Source organism: Salmo salar, chromosome 22 (assembly GCF_965601325.2).
Source record: "Salmo salar chromosome 22, fSalSal1, whole genome shotgun sequence".
Lineage (NCBI taxonomy): Eukaryota > Metazoa > Chordata > Actinopteri > Salmoniformes > Salmonidae > Salmo > Salmo salar.
In genome coordinates, this window is record NC_138312.1 from 44,412,273 (window position 1) to 44,432,896 (window position 20,624).

At 44.1% G+C, this 20,624-nt stretch overlaps 1 protein-coding gene across 1 annotated transcript in view; it reads left to right on the forward strand.

The window, feature by feature from the left end:
• LOC106583446 (protein bicaudal D homolog 2) overlaps positions 1 to 20,624 on the forward strand; it is a 43,237-nt gene that overhangs the window by 19,345 nt on the left and 3,268 nt on the right. Inside the window, exons 2-7 of the mRNA XM_014167620.3 lie at positions 11,300 to 11,512; positions 14,410 to 14,562; positions 14,879 to 15,337; positions 15,988 to 17,010; positions 17,271 to 17,422; positions 18,910 to 19,156. Coding sequence (XP_014023095.1) covers positions 11,300 to 11,512; positions 14,410 to 14,562; positions 14,879 to 15,337; positions 15,988 to 17,010; positions 17,271 to 17,422; positions 18,910 to 19,156 — 2,247 coding nt within the window. The remainder of the gene's footprint in view (positions 1 to 11,299; positions 11,513 to 14,409; positions 14,563 to 14,878; positions 15,338 to 15,987; positions 17,011 to 17,270; positions 17,423 to 18,909; positions 19,157 to 20,624) is intronic.

Consider the following 20,624-nt stretch of genomic DNA (forward strand, 5'->3'; position numbering starts at 1 on the left):
AGTGTGTGTGCGCGATTGACTGGATTAACCTCACGTCAGTTACGTTCATTGAGTGTCTTTCAGACAGTGGATACCACCCCTCTGTTACCTTGCCAAATAAGGAACTGGCAGTGGATCAAACCATTGTGAGGCAAAGGGTGGGGGGGGGGTCGCAATCTTTTGAAACTTAAAAACGCGCTATTAAGTGTCTATAATCAGCACAATTGTTTTCATTGCGTATTATTAATATTATTTAAATTACATAGTTATGTTTCAGTGATATATTGGGGGGGACAAATCATATTTTTCCCAGGGATTTCCGCCCCTGGGTCAGTACATGTGCATCAAAGATGGGACCGAGAGACTGAAAAACAGCTTCTATCTCAAGGCCATCAGACTGTTAAATATCCATCACTAGCACATTAGAGGCTGCTGCCCTATATACATACCGTCATTTCCGGACTATTAAGCACACCTGAATATAAGCCGCACCCACTGAATTAAAAAAATATATTATTTTGAACATAAATAAGCCGCACATGTCTATAAGCCGCAGGTGCCTACCGGTACATTGAAACAAATGAACTTTACACAGGCTTTAACGAAACACGGCTTGTAACAAAAATAAATAGGCTTTAACGAAACACGGCTTGTAACAAAAAATAAAAAATTAGCAGTAAGCTTTAGTTGTCTTTTTGCACTGAGTCAATTCCTCACGCTGCTGTTTCCAACGTCTTATCATCGACTCATTAAGACCAAGCTCCCATGCAGCAGCTCTATTTCCTTTTCCAACAGCCAGATCAATCGCCTTCAACTTGAAAGCTGCATCATATGCAATTCTCCGTGTCTTTGCCATGATGAGAGTGACAAAATGACTACCGTAATCAGAATGATGGGAAGTTTGAGAGCGCTCGATTTAATCTAAACAGTAAACAAAAACGTTGTTTGACCTTAACCCGTTCGGCAATTTCATTGGTCTAATGAAAGCTTCATGCCGCCAAAAAACTGAGCACGTCACAGAATGTGTTTTTTGGGGAAAAAAGAAATGAAAGCGGGAAAAATCCATATATTAGCCGCGTCATTGTTTAAGCCGCGAGGTTCAAAGCGTGGGAAAAAAGTTGCGGCTTACAGTCTGGAATTTACGGTAGACTTGAAATCACTGGCCACTTTAAAAATGGAACCCTAGTCACTTTAATAATGTTTACATATTTTGCATTACTCATCTCATATGTAGAACTGTATTCTAACCTATTCTACTGTATCGCTCTGACATTGCTCGTCCAAATATTTATATATTCTTAATTCCATTCCTTTACTTTAGATTTTTGTGTATTGTTGTCAAATTTTTTGATATTACTTGTTAGATATTACTGCACTGTTGGAACTAGAAACACAAGCATTTTGCTATACCCGCAATAACATCTGCTGAGCACGGGTATGTGACAAATAAAATTAGATTTAATTGATAATATTTTGTAAACAGTCCTAAAAAAGGTCTAAATCTCCCACTGGGTTTTAAGATGGTTCATCCCCATCTCTCTCTGAGGAAGGTTTATGGACTGGACCTAGGAGTATTGCGTGTTCAGATCCTCGGAAGTTGAGTTATTTCCGTATTGCTCCCTATTGGTTGATTCTAGCACTTCAAGTGAGAAACTCAGAGCTCAACTAGTTTCCAAGTCGGACATTTCAGAGTTTCCTAGTTCCCACTAGCACGTGAACGCTGCATATGCTCAGAGCAGGGGGGGACTAAGACTTGGGGGACTAGTAGTATCATTGAGAAAGGATATATTTTTCTTCTCTGTAGCTAGGACCAGCATCAGAGAGTATTGGGCCACCATTAAACTCATATCTCCACTGATTGAACTACATCAGAATGAAAATATATGTATTTATTCAGATAGCCCTACTTTCGCTACATACTGCGAGTTGGTGTTTGTAAAAACAGACATAGGAGTTTAAGAAAGAGAGAGCGAGAGAGCCATCAGATGGGATAGGTATAACCAAGGCAAGCTAGTAGGCTCACCACATTCCTGTTACACACATTCTCACACTAACACCCTCTTATTCATGGAATTCCCAGGTCAGCAAAACCTTAGCTTAGTTAATACAGTAATTACATGTTTATTTGCTGACCTTTACGTGAACCGCTTACAGTACATCCGTGTGGGATTGTCTGTTCCTGTGAAGCCGACGTCACACACACGCACACATATGCACACACACACTGAGCGCTTGTTACGTACGTGGACATGGGGTCAGACAGAGGCTTAGACACAGGTGGAGGTAGTTAACACTAAGCTCCTCATGTCTCAGACAGGTCTCCCGCCTCGCTTCAACTCTACTGCGCCAAACACACTTCAGGAACTACTAGACAGTGCAAAAACAGGCCTAGGGTTCGTCCAACCAGGATTTCCGGAAAACCTGGGAGTTTTGGGAAAGTTACTGTTGCAACCCTACCAGAAACTACGGGACAGTGCAACAACAGTCTTCTAATCAATGACAATCCTTTAATGTTTATATGTATTTCCTTTAGGCCTTATTCTATGCCTTCCCTGTGGCTCAGTTGGTAGAGCATGGTGTTTGCAACGCCAGCATGGTGTGTGCAACGCCAGGGTTGTGGGTTTGATTCCCATGGGGGGCCAGTACAAAAATAATAAAAATAAATGTTTTTTAAAAAAATGCATAAAATGAAATGTATGTATTCACTACTGTAAGTCGCTCTGGATAAGAGTGTCTGCTAAATGACTAAAATGTAAATGTAATTCTTTAATCAATTATCACATATCTGATCTGGAGTCCATAACATGTCAGAGAGTGTCCAAAGTATAAAGCAAAACAGGAGTGACATACTGTAGATCTGTTCTCAAGAGCAGGTGATTGTATGAACATTACTGTCTGTATTTTGTCCACTGAAGGCATGTGACCTATAATTATGTGAAAGTCTGTATTGTAATTATGACTTATAGTTCACTACAGTTAAACAACAGTGTTGTCACAGTTCCTCAGGGAGAGGGGGCTGTATACAGTAGCACTGTTTGTTCAGTAGGGCCTCATCTGTTCATCGGTACATTTTGTGGTACCCTGCCCCTTAGGAACAATTATCATTGTTTTCCTGGGTCGTACTGTAGTTTCGCCTTGTTGGCTGACATGTTGACTGGCTCTGATAGGTCTGTGGTCCGCAGACACTAATTATCAACAGACACTGTAATATAAGATATACAGTAATTTGATTTATCCTTCAGGACGATTAGATACAACAAAACTAAAAGCCTATACTGTATTGCTTTATAGGTATTGTGAATGCAGAATTTGGGAATTCCCTGACTGATTGTATGGATTGATTTCAGTGCCAACAGAAATTGTATTTACATTTTATAATTTTGAATTTGTATTAGGATATTGAATTAGAATTTAATATTTGTTTATGTTTAATGCATAAATGGAATAATTTAATTCATCATTTGAACTTGTATGTCATTATTTGAAACGGAAATGAATGCAAATTGCATTTTTTTGTTTTTGTGACACTTCCTTCTAATGCAGCCTGTGATCATCATGGAGGGGAACAGAAGGCACGTCCATGCTCCAGAGAGTAGCTCATAGCCAAAACGGTTCAAATGCTAGAGCCAAATTCATAGGAAGAAAATAAATTCAACATGCCACATTAGCTTCAGAAACCTTCTGTTGGCTTCAGAAGTTTCTGTTTACCACTGTCACGGCTGTTTAAAGGATCGGACCAAGGCGCAGCGTGTTTGTAGTTACACATAATTTATTATTATCGTGAAACGTTGCAATACACCAAATACTTGAAATAACAAAACAACAAAACCGTGACGCAGAGAGAATATACACTACTCACAAATTAACAACCCACAAACACAAGTGGAAAAACCCCCTACTTAAATATGATCTCCAATTAGAGACAACGAGGACCGGCTGCCTCTAATTGGAGATCATCCAACAACCCCAACATAGTAATAGAAACCTAGAAAAACCACATAGAAAACCACCCAAAAACACCCCCTGTCACGCCCTGACCTACTCTACTATAGAAAATGTCATCTTACAAGGGTCAGGACGTGACAACCACAGTGAATGTTTGATTCTATCTGTTCTCCTATACCTTTCCTGTCAGGAAAAGGACTAGGATGTTGTCTCTGGTTTTGAATCTAAATTTAAAGAACTCAGTTTGAAAACTGAATCTGTATGTATTTGAGAAGTTGAATATAGGAAACTTTGGTAACACTTTACTTGACACCCAGCGTCATAACATGTTATGACACTGTCATAACCATGTCATAATATGTCATAACGGCTGACATAACTTGTCAAAACCTGTAATAATATGGTCAAAACACTGTCATGACACATATATTTAGACCTGTTGTGACATATAATGCATTATTTCATGGCTGGTTATGACACCAACATAAGAGTGTCAAAACCTACCACACAAGGAAGAACATTCCATTACACCATAGCCTACATATCAACAGTATGTTTGTTATATTTTCTGAAATTGACCATATCAAATTATCATTGTAATTGCACACAACGTTATATCAGACAAGCACCTACCCCAATGCACTTTTGCTGTTGACTGGGATGAATGTAGGAGCAGATTTCAGGAGCAGGACAAAACACCCTCTTTTTGACTGATGATTGACATAAGGGCATATACAGTACGTGATAGGCCTATCTGGCTTATGTGATTATGATGGTCATAATGCTTCTTGACAGTGTCAAAGTGTATTTTCATAGTCCTAGTAAAGTGACACAGGATGATCATAATGCTTCTTGACAGTGTCATAAAGTGTATTTTCTTAGTCCAAGTAAAGTGACACAGGATGGTCATAATGCTTCATGACAGTGACAGTGTCATAAAGTGTATTTTCCTTTATTTAAAATAAGATGGGGAAAAAACATGACTGTGAAGAATGAATTACAACAACAACAAAGGACTTAAGAAACCCATTTTCAAACAAAAGGATACTTGTGTTCAGTTGGAAGTCGGAAGTGTGAAGTTTACATACACTTAGGTAGGACTCATTAAAACTCGTTTTTCAACCACTCCACAAATTTCTTGTTAACAAACTATAGTTTTGGCATGTCGGGTAGGACATCTACTTTGTGCATGACACAAGTAATTTTTCCAACAATTGTTTATAGACAGATTATTTCACTTATAATTCACTGTATCACAATTCCGGTGGGTCAGAAGTTTACATACACTAAGTTGACTGTGCCTTTAAACAGCTTGGAAAATTCCAGAAAATGGTGTCATGGCTTTAGAAGCTTCCGATAGGCTAATTGATATCATTTGAGTCAATTGGAGGTGTACCTGTGGATGTATTTCAAGGCCTACCTTCAAACTCAGTGCCTCTTTGCTTGACATCATGGGAGAATCAAAAGAAATCAGTCAAGACCTCAGAATTCTTTTTGTTGACCTCCACAAGTCTGGTTCATCCTTCGGAGCAATTTCCAAATGCCTGAACGTACCACGTTCATCTGTACAAACAATAGTACGCAAGTATAAACACCATGGGACCAAGCAGCCGTCATACCGCTCAGGAATTAGACGTGTTCTGTCTCCTAGAGATGAACGTACTTTGGTGCGAAAAGTGCAAATCAATCCCAGAACAACAGCAAAGGACCTTGTGAAGATGCTGGAGGAAACATGTACAAAAGTATCTATATCCACAGTAAAACGAGTCTTATATTGACATAACCTGAAAGGCCGCTCAGCAAGGAAGAAGCCACTGCTCCAAAACTGCCATAAAAAAGCCAGACTACTGTTTGCAACTGCACATGGGGACAAAGATCGTACATTTTGGAGAAATGTCCTCTGGTCTGATGAAACAAAAATAGAACTGTTTGGCCATAATGACCATCATTATGTTTGGATGAAAAAGTGGGAGGCTTGCAAGCAGAAGAACACCATCCCAACCGTGAAGCACGGGGGTGGCAGCATCATGTTGTGGGGGTGCTTTCCTGCAGGAGGGACTGATACTTCCAAATTTGTGGAAAAATGGCTTAAGGACAACAAAGTCAAGGTATTGGAGTGGCTATCACAAAGCTCTGACCTCAATCCTATAGACAATTTGTGGGTAGAACTGAAAAAGCGTGTGCGAGCAAGGAGGCCTACAAACATGACTCAGTTACACCAGCTCTGTCAGGAGGAATGGGCCAAAATTCATTGTGGGAACTTATTGTGGGAAGCTTGTGGAAGGCTACCCGAAACGTTTGACCCAAGTTAAACAATTTAAAGGCAATGCAACCAAATACTAATTGAGTGTATGTAAACTTCTGACCCACTGGGAATGTGATGAAAGAAATAAAAGCTGAAGTAAATCATTCTCTCTTCTATTATTTTGACATTTCACATTCTTAAAATATAGTGGTGATCCTAACGGACCTAAGACAGGGACTTTTTACAAGGATTAAATGTCAGGAATTGTGAAAAACTGAGTTTAAATGTTTTTGGCTAAGGTGTATGTAAACTTCTGAATTCAACTGCTGCCACCACCATGCTTCACTGTAGGGATGGTGCCAGATTTCCTCCAGATGTGACTCTTGGTATTCAGGCTAAAGAGTTCTATCTTGGTTTCATCAGACCAGAGAATCTTGTTTCTCATGGTCTGAGACTCTTTAAGGTGCCTTTTGGCAAACTCCAAGCGGGCTGTTATGTGCCTTTTACTGAGGAGTGGCTTCCGTCTTGCCACTCTACCATAAAGGCCTGATTGGTGGAGTGCTACAGATATGGTTGTCCTTCTGTAAGTTTCTCCCATCTCTACAGAGGAACTCTAAAGTGCTGTCAGTGGCCATTGGGTTCTTGATCACCTCCCTGACCAAGGCCCTTCTCCCACTGATTGCTCAGTTTGGCTGGGCGACCAACTCTAGAAAGAGTCTTGGTGGTTCCAAACTTCTTCCATTTATGAATGATCAAGGCCACTGTGTTCTTGGGGACCTTCAATGCTGCAGACATTTTTTGGTACCCTTCCCCAGTTCTGTGCCTCCACACAATCTTGTCTCGGCGCTCTACGGACAATTCCTTCATCCTAATGGCTTGGTTTTTGCTCTGACATGCACTGTCAACTGTGGGAGCTTATATACAGTGGCTTGCGAAAGTATTCACCCCCCTTGGCACTTTTCCTATTTTGTTGCCTTACAACCTGGAATATAAATGGATTTTGGGGGGGTTGTATCATTTGATTTACACAACATGCCTACCACTTTGAAGATGCAAAATATTTTTTATCGTGAAACAAACACTTGAAAACTTGAGCATACATAACTATTCACCCCCCCAAAGTCAATACTTTGTAGAGCCACCTTTTACAGCAATTGCAGCTGCAAGTCTTTTGAGGTATGTCTCTATAAGCTTGGTACATCTAGCCACTGGGATTTTTGCCCATTCTTCAAGGCAAAACTGCTCCAGCTCCTTCAAGTTGGATGGGTTCCGCTGGTGTACAGCAATCTTTAAGTCATACCACAGATTCTCAATTGGATTGAGGTTTGGGCTTTGACTAGGCCATTCCAAGACATTTAAATGTTTCCCCTTAAACCACTCGAGTGTTGCTTTAGCAGTATGCTTAGGGTCATTGTCCTGCTGGAAGGTGAACCTCCGTCCCAGTCTCAAATCTCTGGAAGAGTGAAACAGGTTTCCCTCAAGAATTTCCCTGTAGTTAGCGCCATCCATCATTCCTTCAATTCTGACGAGTTTCCAAGTCCCTGCCGATGAAAAACATCCCCACAGCCTGATGCTGCCACCATACTTCACCATAGGGATGGTGTTCTCGGGGTGATGAGAGGTGTTGGGTTTGCGCCAGACATAGCGTTTTCCTTGATAGCCAAAAAGCTCAATTTTGTTCTCATCTGACCAGAGTACCTTCTTCTATATGTTTGGGGAGTCTCCCACATGCCTTTTGGCGAACACCAAACGTGTTTGCTTAGTTTTTTCTGGCCACTCTTCCGTAAAGCCCAGCTCTGTGGAGTGTACGGCTTAAAGTGGTCCTGTGGACAGATTCTCCAATCTCCGCTGTGGAGCTTTTGCAGCTCCTTCAGGGTTATCATTGGTCTCTTTGTTGCCTCTCTGATTAATGCCCTCCTTGCCTGGTCTGTGAGTTTTGGTGTGCGGTCCTCTCTTGGCAGGTTTGTTGTGGTGCCATATTCTTTCAATTTTTTAATAATGAATTTAATGGTGCTCCGGGGATGTTCAAAGTTTCTGATCTTTTTTTATAACCCAACCCTGATCTGTACTTCTCCACAACTTTGTCCCTGACCTGTTTGGAGAGCTCCTTGGTCTTCATAGTGACACTTGCTTGTTGCTTGGTGGTGCCCCTTGCTTAGTGGTGTTACAGACTCTGGGGCCTTTCAGAACAGGTGTATATATATACTAAGATCATGTGACAGATCATATGACACTTAGATTGCATACAGGTGGACTTTATTTAACTAATTATGTGCTCCAGATCTTATTTAAGGGCTTCTTAGCAAAGGGGGTGAATACATATGCACGCAGCACTTTTCCATTTAGAATTTTGTAGAATTTTTTGAAACAACTTATTTTTTTCATTTCACTTCACCAATTTGGACTGTTTTGTGTTTGTCCATTACATGAGATCCAAATAAAAATCAATTTAAATTACAGGATGTAATGCAACAAAATAGGAAAAATGCCAAGGGGGTGAATACTTTTGCAAGGCACTGTAGACAGGTCTGTGCCTTTCCAAATCATGTCCAATCAATTACATTTACCACAGGTGGACTTCAATCAAGTTGTAGAAACATCTCAAGGATGATTAACGGAAACAGGATGCACCTGAGCTCAATTTCAAGTCTCGTATCAAAGGGTCTGAATACTTATGTAAAAAAGGTATTTAAGTTATTTTTTGCAAAAAAATCTAAAAACCTGTTTTGGCATTATGGGGTATTGTGTGTAGATTGATGAGATGTATTTATGTTTGAATCTATTTTAGAATAAGGCTGTAACATAACAAAATGTGGAAAAAGTCAAGGGTTCTGAATACTTTCCGAAGTCACTGTAATCAGCACGTGAGTTTCAAGTTTGAGGAAGATAATTTTCACCATAGAATTACATGCGTAATCACATTTGTGGTCACTTTTCCCGCTAATGGAACATTAGTGCTTATAGCCTTCTGCCATGTGCGCATTTCTGCGCTTATAATGTGAAGAAAAGGCCTAATTGTTTATCAACATTTTAAGCTAAATGTTCTGATCTGTTGCATCAGCCATATTGTGTAAAAACATATATTTTATTTATTTCTTGCACAGACCTTTTGGTGTTAATGACATGCTATCTATCAAGAAGTTCGAAGATAGCTGTTGTTGATTGCAAGCACTGCATCCACATTATGGTACGATCAGTGGTGGAAAAGTACCCAATTGTCATACTTGAGTAAAAGTAAAGATAACTTAATAGAGAATTACTCAAGTAAAAGTGAAAGTACCCCAGTAAAATAAAATGTGAGTAAAGGTCTAAAAGTATTTGGTTTTCAATATACTTAACTATCAAAAGTAAAAGTATAAATAATGTAATATTTCTTATACTAACCAAACCTGACAGCCCAAATTTTCTTTACTTTTTTTTTTTTTTACAGATAGCCAGGGGCACAACCCAACACAGACATCATTTACAAACAAGGCAAATGTATTTAGTAAGTCCGCCAGACCAAGGCAATAGGGATGACCAGATATGTTTTCTTGATAAGTGTGTGAATTGGACCATTGTCCTTTCCTGCTAAGCATTCAAAATGTAACGAGTACTTTTGGGTGTCAGGGAAAATGTATGGAGTTAAAAGTATATTAAAAGTTGTCAAATATAAATAGTAAAGTACACATACCCCCCCAAAAAATGTTTTATTAAGTACTTTACACCACTGGTGGATAAGGAGGGATTGCTTTGGTAATGCTCTCCAGTCCAACCCCCTAGACTCTCCTAGGCGCCTCCTTCAGCCCTGGCCAGACAGAGAGGGAAGGTAGTGTAGGCTGTACTGTACTGTGTGGCCACTGGCCAGAGAGCCACTGATATGTGCTATATCAGACCCAGGGTCACTACGGGTGCAGTGGCTAATAAGATGACCCAGATGGGCAGCTGCCAGAAAAGCAAAGCAGCAACTGGACTCCAGTCCCTTGAATCACCACCCAGTCATTCAGCCCTGCTGCTGTGTACTGTACTGTAGGTTAGACAAGTTGGCCACTACAGATTCTGCTCAGCTTATGAAGCAGCTGTCAGGTAGCAGTCTTTTGAACAGCCCTGCTCTAAGTGAATCATTCTGTAATTATGACTCCGTCCAGATCTCTCAGGTTCTGAGTGGGCTCCTCCTTGTTGGGAATTGAATATGTACACAGAATGGTGATGTAGTAGTGATGTATAAAACATGTAATAATACATGTCACCGTGTCAGAGAGAGAGAGATCTGGCTGAGTCAGTCGAAACAGAGCACCCACCAAAATATTTCCCTGCAAGGGGGAGAGAGAGAAATATTTTGGTGGGTGCTCTCTTGTGACTGACAGCCATATCCAGCACTGCCTATCTGCCCCCCCAGGCCTCTAATAGTAATGGAACATTTGCCTTGTCAGAATGTAGCAACGCCTCAGTGCTCCAACTAGCAAACTTTTGTCATTGCGTCAGCGACTGACATGCCGGTTTATTACAGGGTGCAGAGAATTAAAGGTTAGATGGACACAAGGCAGGAGAAGAACCCTGGGTTTTTGGACTGTTCTGCTCCAGAATCCTGTTACATCATCAGTTGGCACAGAATGTCCCTGGCGATGTCCCAAATGGCACCCTTTTCCCTATATAGAGCCCTATGGGCCCTGGTCAAAAGTAGTGCACTTTATAGGGAATAGGGTGCCATTTGGGACAAAGATCCTGTGATGCGGACTGAATGTTTTATAAGCCCAGGGGCCAACTGTCTGTGGGAATCTCACATTGATCTGTTCAAGCCATTTAAACTGTTTTGTTTACCCTCACTGGTTAATGACATCTGGTTTATCATGCTAAATGTCTGTCTTAATCCTACATGTATCATATGTAGTATTTATTATTATGACTTATATGACTATATTGTCTATTATGGTATTATGACTCTCAACCTGTCATGATGCTCACAACTGGTCATGCTCACAAGTCCTTCTCCCCCAATGTTGTACTCATATCACTGTTCAATCCTGGTACTAATCCATGTCTGGGTATGCTTCTCCTCTCTTCTCCCCAGGTGTTCAGCCAGGCCTACTCCCCACATGGGAAGGTGTTCAGTCCTGGTACTAATGTATGTGTCTCCCTTCCTCTCCCCAGGCATTCGGCCAGGCCTACTCAACCCATAGGAAGGTGGCTGCAGATGGGGAGAGCAGGGAGGAGTCACTAATGCTGGAGTCGGCCAGTAAGGAGGCCCACTACCAGCAGATGGTCCTGGAGCTGCAGAACGAGCTGCGGTTGGCCAGGACTGCCCTCACCAGCAACCAATCAGAGAACGAGCGCCTGGCCTCCGTTGCCCTGGAGATGAGAGAGGTGAGCTGGAGGGTGGAGGACCTGCCCAAAACACAAACATGGTCAATGTGGAGAGGTCAAATCTCAATGTGCAAAGACTTGTGTATCTCACCAATCTGACGAAGAGGACCAAACCGCTCAGTCAGTAATGATGAAGTAAAACAGGGACAATGGGACAGAGAGAGAGTGTCAGAGCTAATGGGATAGTGGGACAGAGAGAGAGCGAGTCAGAGCTAATGGGATAGTGGGACAGAGAGAGAGAGCGAGTCAGAGCTAATGGGATAGTGGGACAGAGAGAGAGTGAGCAAGTCAGAGCTAATGGGATAGTGGGACAGAGAGAGAGAGCGAGTCAGAGCTAATGGGATAGTGGGGACAGAGAGAGCGAGTCAGAGCTAATGGGATAGTGGGACAGAGAGAGAGTGTCAGAGCTAATGGGATAGTGGGACAGAGAGAGAGCCAGTCAGAGCTAATGGGATAGTGGGACAGAGAGAGAGAGCGAGTCAGAGCTAATGGGATAGTGGGACAGAGAGAGAGTGTCAGAGCTAATGGGATAGTGGGACAGAGAGAGAGCGAGTCAGAGCTAATGGGATAGTGGGACAGAGAGAGAGCGAGTCAGAGCTAATGGGATAGTGGGACAGAGAGAGAGCGAGTCAGAGCTAATGGGATAGTGGGACAGAGAGAGAGCGAGTCAGAGCTAATGGGATAGTGGGACAGAGAGAGAGCGAGTCAGAGCTAATGGGATAGTGGGACAGAGAGAGAGCCAGTCAGAGCTAATGGGATAGTGGGACAGAGAGAGAGCGAGTCAGAGCTAATGGGATAGTGGGACAGAGAGAGAGCGAGTCAGAGCTAATGGGATAGTGGGACAGAGAGAGAGTGTCAGAGCTAATGGGATAGTGGGACAGAGAGAGAGAGCGAGTCAGAGCTAATGGGATAGTGGGACAGAGAGAGAGAGCGAGTCAGAGCTAATGGGATAGTAGAACAGAGAGAGAGCGAGTCAGAGCTAATGGGATAGTGGGACAGAGAGAGAGAGAGAGCGAGTCAGAGCTAATGGGATAGTAGAACAGGGAGAGAGCGAGTCAGAGCTAATGGGATAGTGGGACAGAGAGAGAGCGAGTCAGAGCTAATGGGATAGTGGGACAGAGAGAGAGCGAGTCAGAGCTAATGGGATAGTGGGACAGAGAGAGAGCGAGTCAGAGCTAATGGGATAGTGGGACAGAGAGAGAGCCAGTCAGAGCTAATGGGATAGTGGGACAGAGAGAGAGAGCGAGTCAGAGCTAATGGGATAGTGGGACAGAGAGAGAGCGAGTCAGAGCTAATGGGATAGTGGGACAGAGAGAGAGCGAGTCAGAGCTAATGGGATAGTGGGACAGAGAGAGAGCGAGTCAGAGCTAATGGGATAGTGGGACAGAGAGAGAGCAAGTCAGAGCTAATGGGATAGTGGGACAGAGAGAGAGTGAGCAAGTCAGAGCTAATGGGATAGTGGGACAGAGAGAGAGAGCGAGTCAGAGCTAATGGGATAGTGGGACAGAGAGAGCGAGTCAGAGCTAATGGGATAGTGGGACAGAGAGAGAGCGAGTCAGAGCTAATGGGATAGTGGGACAGAGAGAGAGCGAGTCAGAGCTAATGGGATAGTGGGACAGAGAGAGAGCGAGTCAGAGCTAATGGGATAGTGGGACAGAGAGAGCGAGTCAGAGCTAATGGGATAGTGGGACAGAGAGAGAGCGAGTCAGAGCTAATGGGATAGTGGGACAGAGAGAGAGCGAGTCAGAGCTAATGGGATAGTAGAACAGAGAGAGAGCGAGTCAGAGCTAATGGGATAGTGGGACAGAGAGAGAGCCAGTCAGAGCTAATGGGATAGTGGGACAGAGAGAGAGAGCGAGTCAGAGCTAATGGGATAGTGGGACAGAGAGAGAGCGAGTCAGAGCTAATGGGATAGTGGGACAGAGAGAGAGCGAGTCAGAGCTAATGGGATAGTGGGACAGAGAGAGAGCGAGTCAGAGCTAATGGGATAGTGGGACAGAGAGAGAGCAAGTCAGAGCTAATGGGATAGTGGGACAGAGAGAGAGTGAGCAAGTCAGAGCTAATGGGATAGTGGGACAGAGAGAGAGAGCGAGTCAGAGCTAATGGGATAGTGGGACAGAGAGAGAGCGAGTCAGAGCTAATGGGATAGTGGGACAGAGAGAGAGCGAGTCAGAGCTAATGGGATAGTGGGACAGAGAGAGAGCGAGTCAGAGCTAATGGGATAGTGGGACAGAGAGAGAGTGAGTCAGAGCTAATGGGATAGTGGGACAGAGAGAGAGCGAGTCAGAGCTAATGGGATAGTGGGACAGAGGGGGAGCGAGTCAGAGCAAAGTGAGACTGGGAGAGGTTTAAACTGGTATGGAGTCTATAAAGGTTATTTGATTGGTCAGCGGACACCAGTTACACTGATGATGTAATAGTCGTCAGTGAGTGACACACTATTAGGCTCTCTCACTCTATAGCCTGGTTTGGTATCTGGATTTGGTTCCCCCCTGGTTAAAGTTGCCAAGCTGCCAAGATCTCATCCCAACACAGTTCCACTGACATACAGCCACATAAGATGCTGCTTTGACATTACAGTACAACCATTGGGTGCATTCTGGATCAAATCCACACGTCCTTGTATTGCACTCTCTGACATGACGTTTTACTCTTTCACTTCTTCTCTCTCCCTTTTCTTCCCCTCTCTCCCTTTTCTTCCCCTCTCTCCCTTTTCTTCCCCTCTCTCCCTTTTCTTCCCCTCTCTCCCTTTTCTTCCCCTCTCTCCCCTCGTCTGTTGAACGTGCCATATCCATTCAAGACAAACTTGCTTATGAACAGACTTTGTTGATGATATGCACACTTCCTTAAAGTAGCAGCCTACTTTCTGATATTTTTTCCTCTGTTGTGCTGTGTAGAGTTCTGAGCTGGTGGAGCTGCAGCGCAGCCAACTGCGTGATGACATCAGAGAGTATAAGGTGCGAGAGGCACGCCTGCTGCAGGACTATAGTGAGCTGGAGGACGAGAACATCTCCCTGCAGAAACAGGTGTCCCTGCTCCGACAGAGCCAGGTGAGAGGAAGGGCGAGGGACCAGGACTGGGGCAGGAAAGGGGAAGGGGGAGGGTCCACTGAGGCAGGAGATGGGTATGGAGTATGGGTATGGAGATGAGGGCAGGATGAGGGCTATTATGGGTAATGTGTAGAGGTAAAGGTTGTAGAGTGGCCAATACACTTTGGGTGGTAAAGTGACAGGACCAACGAATTAGGCCGTTGATACAATGACCAACTGGAGGGGATGAGACAAAACAATGCTTTTGTAATGAGGAGTGGAAGGGATTCTCCATATTTACTTAGTGATTCCTCTGATGTGCTGTGGACTCTCTTAGGTGGAGTTTGAGGGTCTGAAGCATGAGATCTGTCGCCTGGAGGAGGACTCCCAGTGCCTCCACAGCCAGTTGGAGGAGGCCATGCGCCTACGGGAGATCGCCGAGCGCCAGCTGACCGAGGCTCTGGAGACCATTAAGACTGAGCGCGAGCAGAAGGCCGCCCTGCGTAAAGAACTGTCCCACTACATGACCATTGGGGACAACCTGTTACCGTACCACCACAGCCCCCTGAACATCTCCCTGGACGGCCTCAAGTTCAGCGAGGATCCCACTGCTGCCACCAACGAACCCAATAACGATGGCTCGTTCCATGGCTATGAGAACGGCCTGGCTAAGATGGCTTCCGACTGCAACGAGGATAACAGAGCCAAGCTCCGGCCCGCCCCCAGCCTAGTGGATGACCTGCTGAGTGAACTCAACATCTCAGAGATCCAGAAACTCAAGCAGCAGCTAATGCAGGTATAGAGAACTCTGTTTACAGATGACACTTTTCAGATGACCACATAGTAGCAGTAGGCAAGGACTTTAAAAACGGTTAGCCTGTTTGCTTTATTCACAGTCAACTGTCAAGGTGTCAACTTCCCTGGTAAAGAAATAAAGTAATTCTTAGCGTTATCGATGTTATCAAGCTTTGTGTGTGTTGCCTGGAAAATAGATAGGCTTACATCCCTCCAGCTGTAAACAGTCCTTTGCCTTATGGTTGGAAGGTCCATTAAGCTTTGTGGAACACACTGGTCATCCATTTAGGGACATTGATTACTTATACTGACCTGAGCGGCCGAGTCAAAGACACATCAATGGAACCCTATGTGGGACTTGATGGGCTACATGGCCTGGTTAGGATACTTCTCTTATCCCGGTGAATAAATACTGTGTCTCACACTACAGTGTGAAAACCTAAATTCGTATGGCATTTTGGGTTACACTTCATTCTAGAGCCAGCTATTTACCTGGTATTTACATAGAAATTGTATAATAAAATGGTAAATACACAGTAATTGCCTAATAATTTCTCAATCAATACTAATTAACTCCAAGCTGAAATAGGACTATGTTGCAGACATTCTCAGTGCTGTTGTGTGACTGTGTCCAATGTCTGTGTTGTCCAGGTTGAGCGGGAAAAGGTAGCGCTACTTTCCTCTCTGCAGGAGGCCCAGAAGCAGCTAGAGGTGGCCCACGGGACTCTGTCTGAGCAGCAGGAGATAGTAGGACGTCTCACCGAGAACCTCAGCGCCATGAGGAAACTCCAGGCCAGCAAGGAGCGCCATTCGGCCCTGGACAGCGAGAAGGAGCGTGACAGCCGTGACGATGGTGACGGGGATTACTACGAGCTGGACATCAACGGGCCTGAGATCCTGCAGTGTAAGTACACCGTGGCTGTGTCCGAGGCCGGGGAGCTCAGACAGGAGCTTAAGACTCTTAAAGCAGAGTACCAGTCATGCCGTAGCCAGTACGAGGAGGAGCGAGCCCGCCTGGAGAGCGACGTGGCAGGGCTGAGCGAGAAGCTAGCTTCCCTGGAGAAGAGCAGCCGGGTGGAGCGCGAGGAGATGGAGCGCCTGGAGAAGGACCTGCGGCGGGTGAGCGAGGCGGCGGGCGAGTCGCAGGGCAGTCTGAACGTGGCGCAGGACGAACTGGTGGTGTTCAGTGAAGAGCTGGCCAACCTCTACAACCATGTGTGCATGTGCAACAACGAGACGCCCAACCGGGTCATGCTCGACTACTACAAGGAGGGCAAGGCCAGCGTAGGTGGCGGGGGCGGCCGGGAGGGGAAAGGACGACGTCTGTCCCACGTTCTGCTCTCCAACGGGCTGGTCCCTGAAACTGACCCCAGTAAACCTGAAGCCAGTGACCCAGCCGCCGCAGCCCCAGTTTCAGCCCCAGAATCCCGCCCAGAGCCTATGAACATCTATAACCTGGTGGCCATCATCAGGGACCAGATCCGTCACCTGCAGCAGGCGGTGGACCGCACCACAGAGCTGTCCCGCCAGAGGATGGCCACCATGGAGCTGGGCACCGTGGCTGATAAGGACAGCGAGGCCTACATGGGGGAGATCCTTAAACTCAAGTCCCTCCTCAGCACCAAGAGGGAGCAGATCGCCACCCTGAGGACCGTGCTCAAAGCCAACAAACATGTGAGCAGGAGTTTGTGAGTGTGTGCATGCTTGGGTGTGTGTTGGTGTGTGCATGAGCAGTTGATACTGTTTAAAAGTGAAGGTGATACTGTATGAAATTCACAGTAGTTGAGAGTATTTACTTTTTGTGTAGGAGTTCAGACAGAGTTAATATTAGCAAAAGGTCAAGATAACCCAGTGACCTGTGACCCCAGCCCTCCATTATAATAAAATTGACAAAGTATTTATTCTATTGTACTCTGCTCTATTCTACTCTGTAGACGGCTGAGGTGGCACTGGCCAACCTGAAGAGTAAATACGACAACGAGAAGACCATGGTGAGGGATACCATGTTAAAGCTCCGCAACGAGCTGAAGGCTCTGAAAGAAGACGCTGCCACCTTTTCCTCACTACGGGCCATGTTCGCAACAAGGCAAGCCTTAGTCGATACACGCTAAGAGCAGTTATAAGTAGGCCTACTCAGTCTGCTCTTAATACACCAAGAAATAAGGCACCTTACATTCTTAGAAAAATAAGGTGCCATCTAGAACCTAAAAGGGTTATCCATCTGTCCCCATAAGAGAATCCTTCTAGGTAGAACTTTTTTGAGTTCTGTGTAGAACCCTTTACACAGAGGGTTCTACATGGAACCCAAAAGAGTTCTCCTATGGGGACAGCCGAATAAGCCTTTTTGAACCCATTTTTCTAAGAGGGTAAATGTTGTCCACACCCATCATATCCAACCAAGGGGTAGGTCTACAAAGGTTTATTGGAATTCAGTACATATAAATAGTTGAAATATGAATTGTTCATGTTATACTAAGGTCAAAATCATTAAAACACTAATTAAACCATATATTATATTTTTATTAATCTTTTATAGTGGGCTTTTTATCCCATATTATCCATCTCCTCCACCAGGAACTATTTAGAAAATCTAAGGGAATAAGAACAGAACAGATGTGAGAGACCAGTGAGCTTTTAGGTTGTTGAGGAGCTGTTTTTCTGCCAGAGTCTGCATATGTGTGTGTAGGAGAAACAGGGCATTGTGGGAGCTGTCTGATGTAATAGTGAAGTGTCTCAGAGTCCGCTGGCAGGCTCCTCCTGACAGCATCTGGAAAATGCGGCTCTGTGAGTCTAAATGGAGAAAACATGCACCAACCGGCAGCAGCAGTAAAAGAAGATTTGTGCCACCTGGTGGAGAAAGTTATACATTGATCTTTTGTGTTATTGAGTACATTTAGATGCACACTAATAATTCGATATTTAACTGATTATGGCAGTAGGCAGATTATGCATTAGTCATGTAAACACCTTACTCTGCTTATCTTAATCGGCGTAAGGTCAAAATAAAAGTAAGCATACGCCGCCTAAAATACCTGGTTTTCTGATCTTTTGAATTATTAGGACATAAAGATGCGCATGTGCTAGCACCAGCCACGCAAGCCTCCCTCTTTAGTGCGAGTAAAGTGTGTTTGAAACAACTGAATGTATGCGTTTTAGAAGTAGTTTTTACATACAAACTTTGTATGTCCAAACTCAGAATCAAATATGCTTCCTGAAAATAATGTTCGCTGTGGTAGAACGTTTATTTTTATTGCCGATTTTCTGCGTTTATCAGAGTGCCATCAGCTAGCCTGATTTCAGATGTGTCCATGTAAACAGGATTATTAGGAAAATCGTTTTTCTTGCAAAGCATGTAAACGGTTTACTCTAACTATTATATTAATCTGACTATCCAAAATAATCACATTATTGTGTCCATGTAACCGCACTCACTGTTGGACTCATGCTACTCTCTCTCTTATCTCTTGCTTTCTTTCTCTCTCCCCCCCTCTCTCCATCTTCCCCTTCTTTCTCTCTTTCCCCCCTCTTTCTCTCTCACTCCCTCTGTCCCCCCTCCCTCTCTCCATGTCTCAGGTGTGATGAGTACGTAACTCAGCTGGATGAGATGCAGAGACAGCTGGTTGCGGCGGAGGACGAGAAGAAGACCCTGAACTCCCTGCTCCGCATGGCCATCCAGCAGAAGCTGGCCCTGACCCAGCGTCTGGAGGACCTGGAGTTTGATCATGAGCAGGCGCGCCGTGGCGCGGTTACAGGAGCAGCGACGGGCAGTCGAGGCAAGACCTCGTCGGCGCGGGGCAAAGGGGCCTCGGCCAATCATCACGTAAGTCAGAGACGCTCCTGCAGGGTCCTCCCCGAGCCCCACGGCATCCTGGGAGGCCCCGTGGTCCTCTGCAGAGAGGAGTACAATATCTACTGTGACCTTTGAACGCTATAACCTCCATCATAACCTCTAACCTCTCATCACGCTTTGCACTGCTGAGCTTCACCGGCATGGTTCTGTCAAGGCTGTTGCTGTAACCATGACAATAGTGGCTAACGGTGTAGCATGTATGCGTTATTACATGACTTTAGAGCAGGAGTGTACATGGCATAATCTGTATGACAATGTTATGTCATGTAGCTCTTATGACAAGAGGGTTTGAGTAAAGTGTAAGAGAGTATAACCGTCAGTCAGACAGGCGGCAGCGTCGGCTGCAGACAAAGACAGACAGGCAGACAGACTTAATGCCTTTTCACTGCCAGAGGCTTCTACCCTGCTGCTTCTGTCTGGTCCAAAACCACTCAGGGATAACTAAAGAAGTGCAATTACATGTACTGTAGCTACTAAATAAAAATGGACTGTGAGTTTAGGCACTTTAGTGTTTTGCTTTGATATCATAAAGTGATAATGTGTGATGTGGTTTGTTTTCGTGGCACTTTATGTAATGGAGATTGTCGAACAAGGTTTGTTCTGAAGAGAAATACCAGAGCATTGCTACATTAGGCTTAGTTAAAGTTAGGAATAAGCATTTAAACATGGGTCCAGTTTTGTATAAATTAAACCAAGAAATGGTTATCAACGTAGGTTGGTTGTGAAATGTTTATTGAGGGTTTTAAGGATGACGTTACTGAGGACTAGAAACTCTATATACTCTACTGAGGACTATATACTCTACTCCACTGACTATATACTCTACTGAGGACTATATACTCTACTCCACTGACTATATACTCTACTGAGGACTATATACTCTACTCCACTGACTATATACTCTACTGAGGACTATATACTCTACTCCACTGACTATATACTCCACTGAGGACTATATACTCTACTCCACTGACTATATACTCTACTGAGGACTATATACTCTACTCCACTGACTATATACTATACTGAGGACTATATACTCTACTCTAATGAGAACTATATACTCTACTCCACTGACTATATACTCTACTGAGGACTATATACTCGACTCTACTGAGGACTATATACTCTACTCCACTGACTATATACTCTACTGAGGACTATATACTCGACTCTACTGAGGACTATATACTCTACTCCACTGACTATATACACTACTGAGGAGTATATACTCTACTCTAATGAGAACTATATACTCTACTCCACTGACTATATACTCTACTGAGGACTATATACTCTACTGAGGACTATATACTCTACTGAGGACTATATACTCTACTGAGGACTATATACTATACTGAGGACTATATACTCTACTGAGGACTATACTCTACTCTACTGAGGACTATACTCTACTCTACTGAGGACTATATACTAT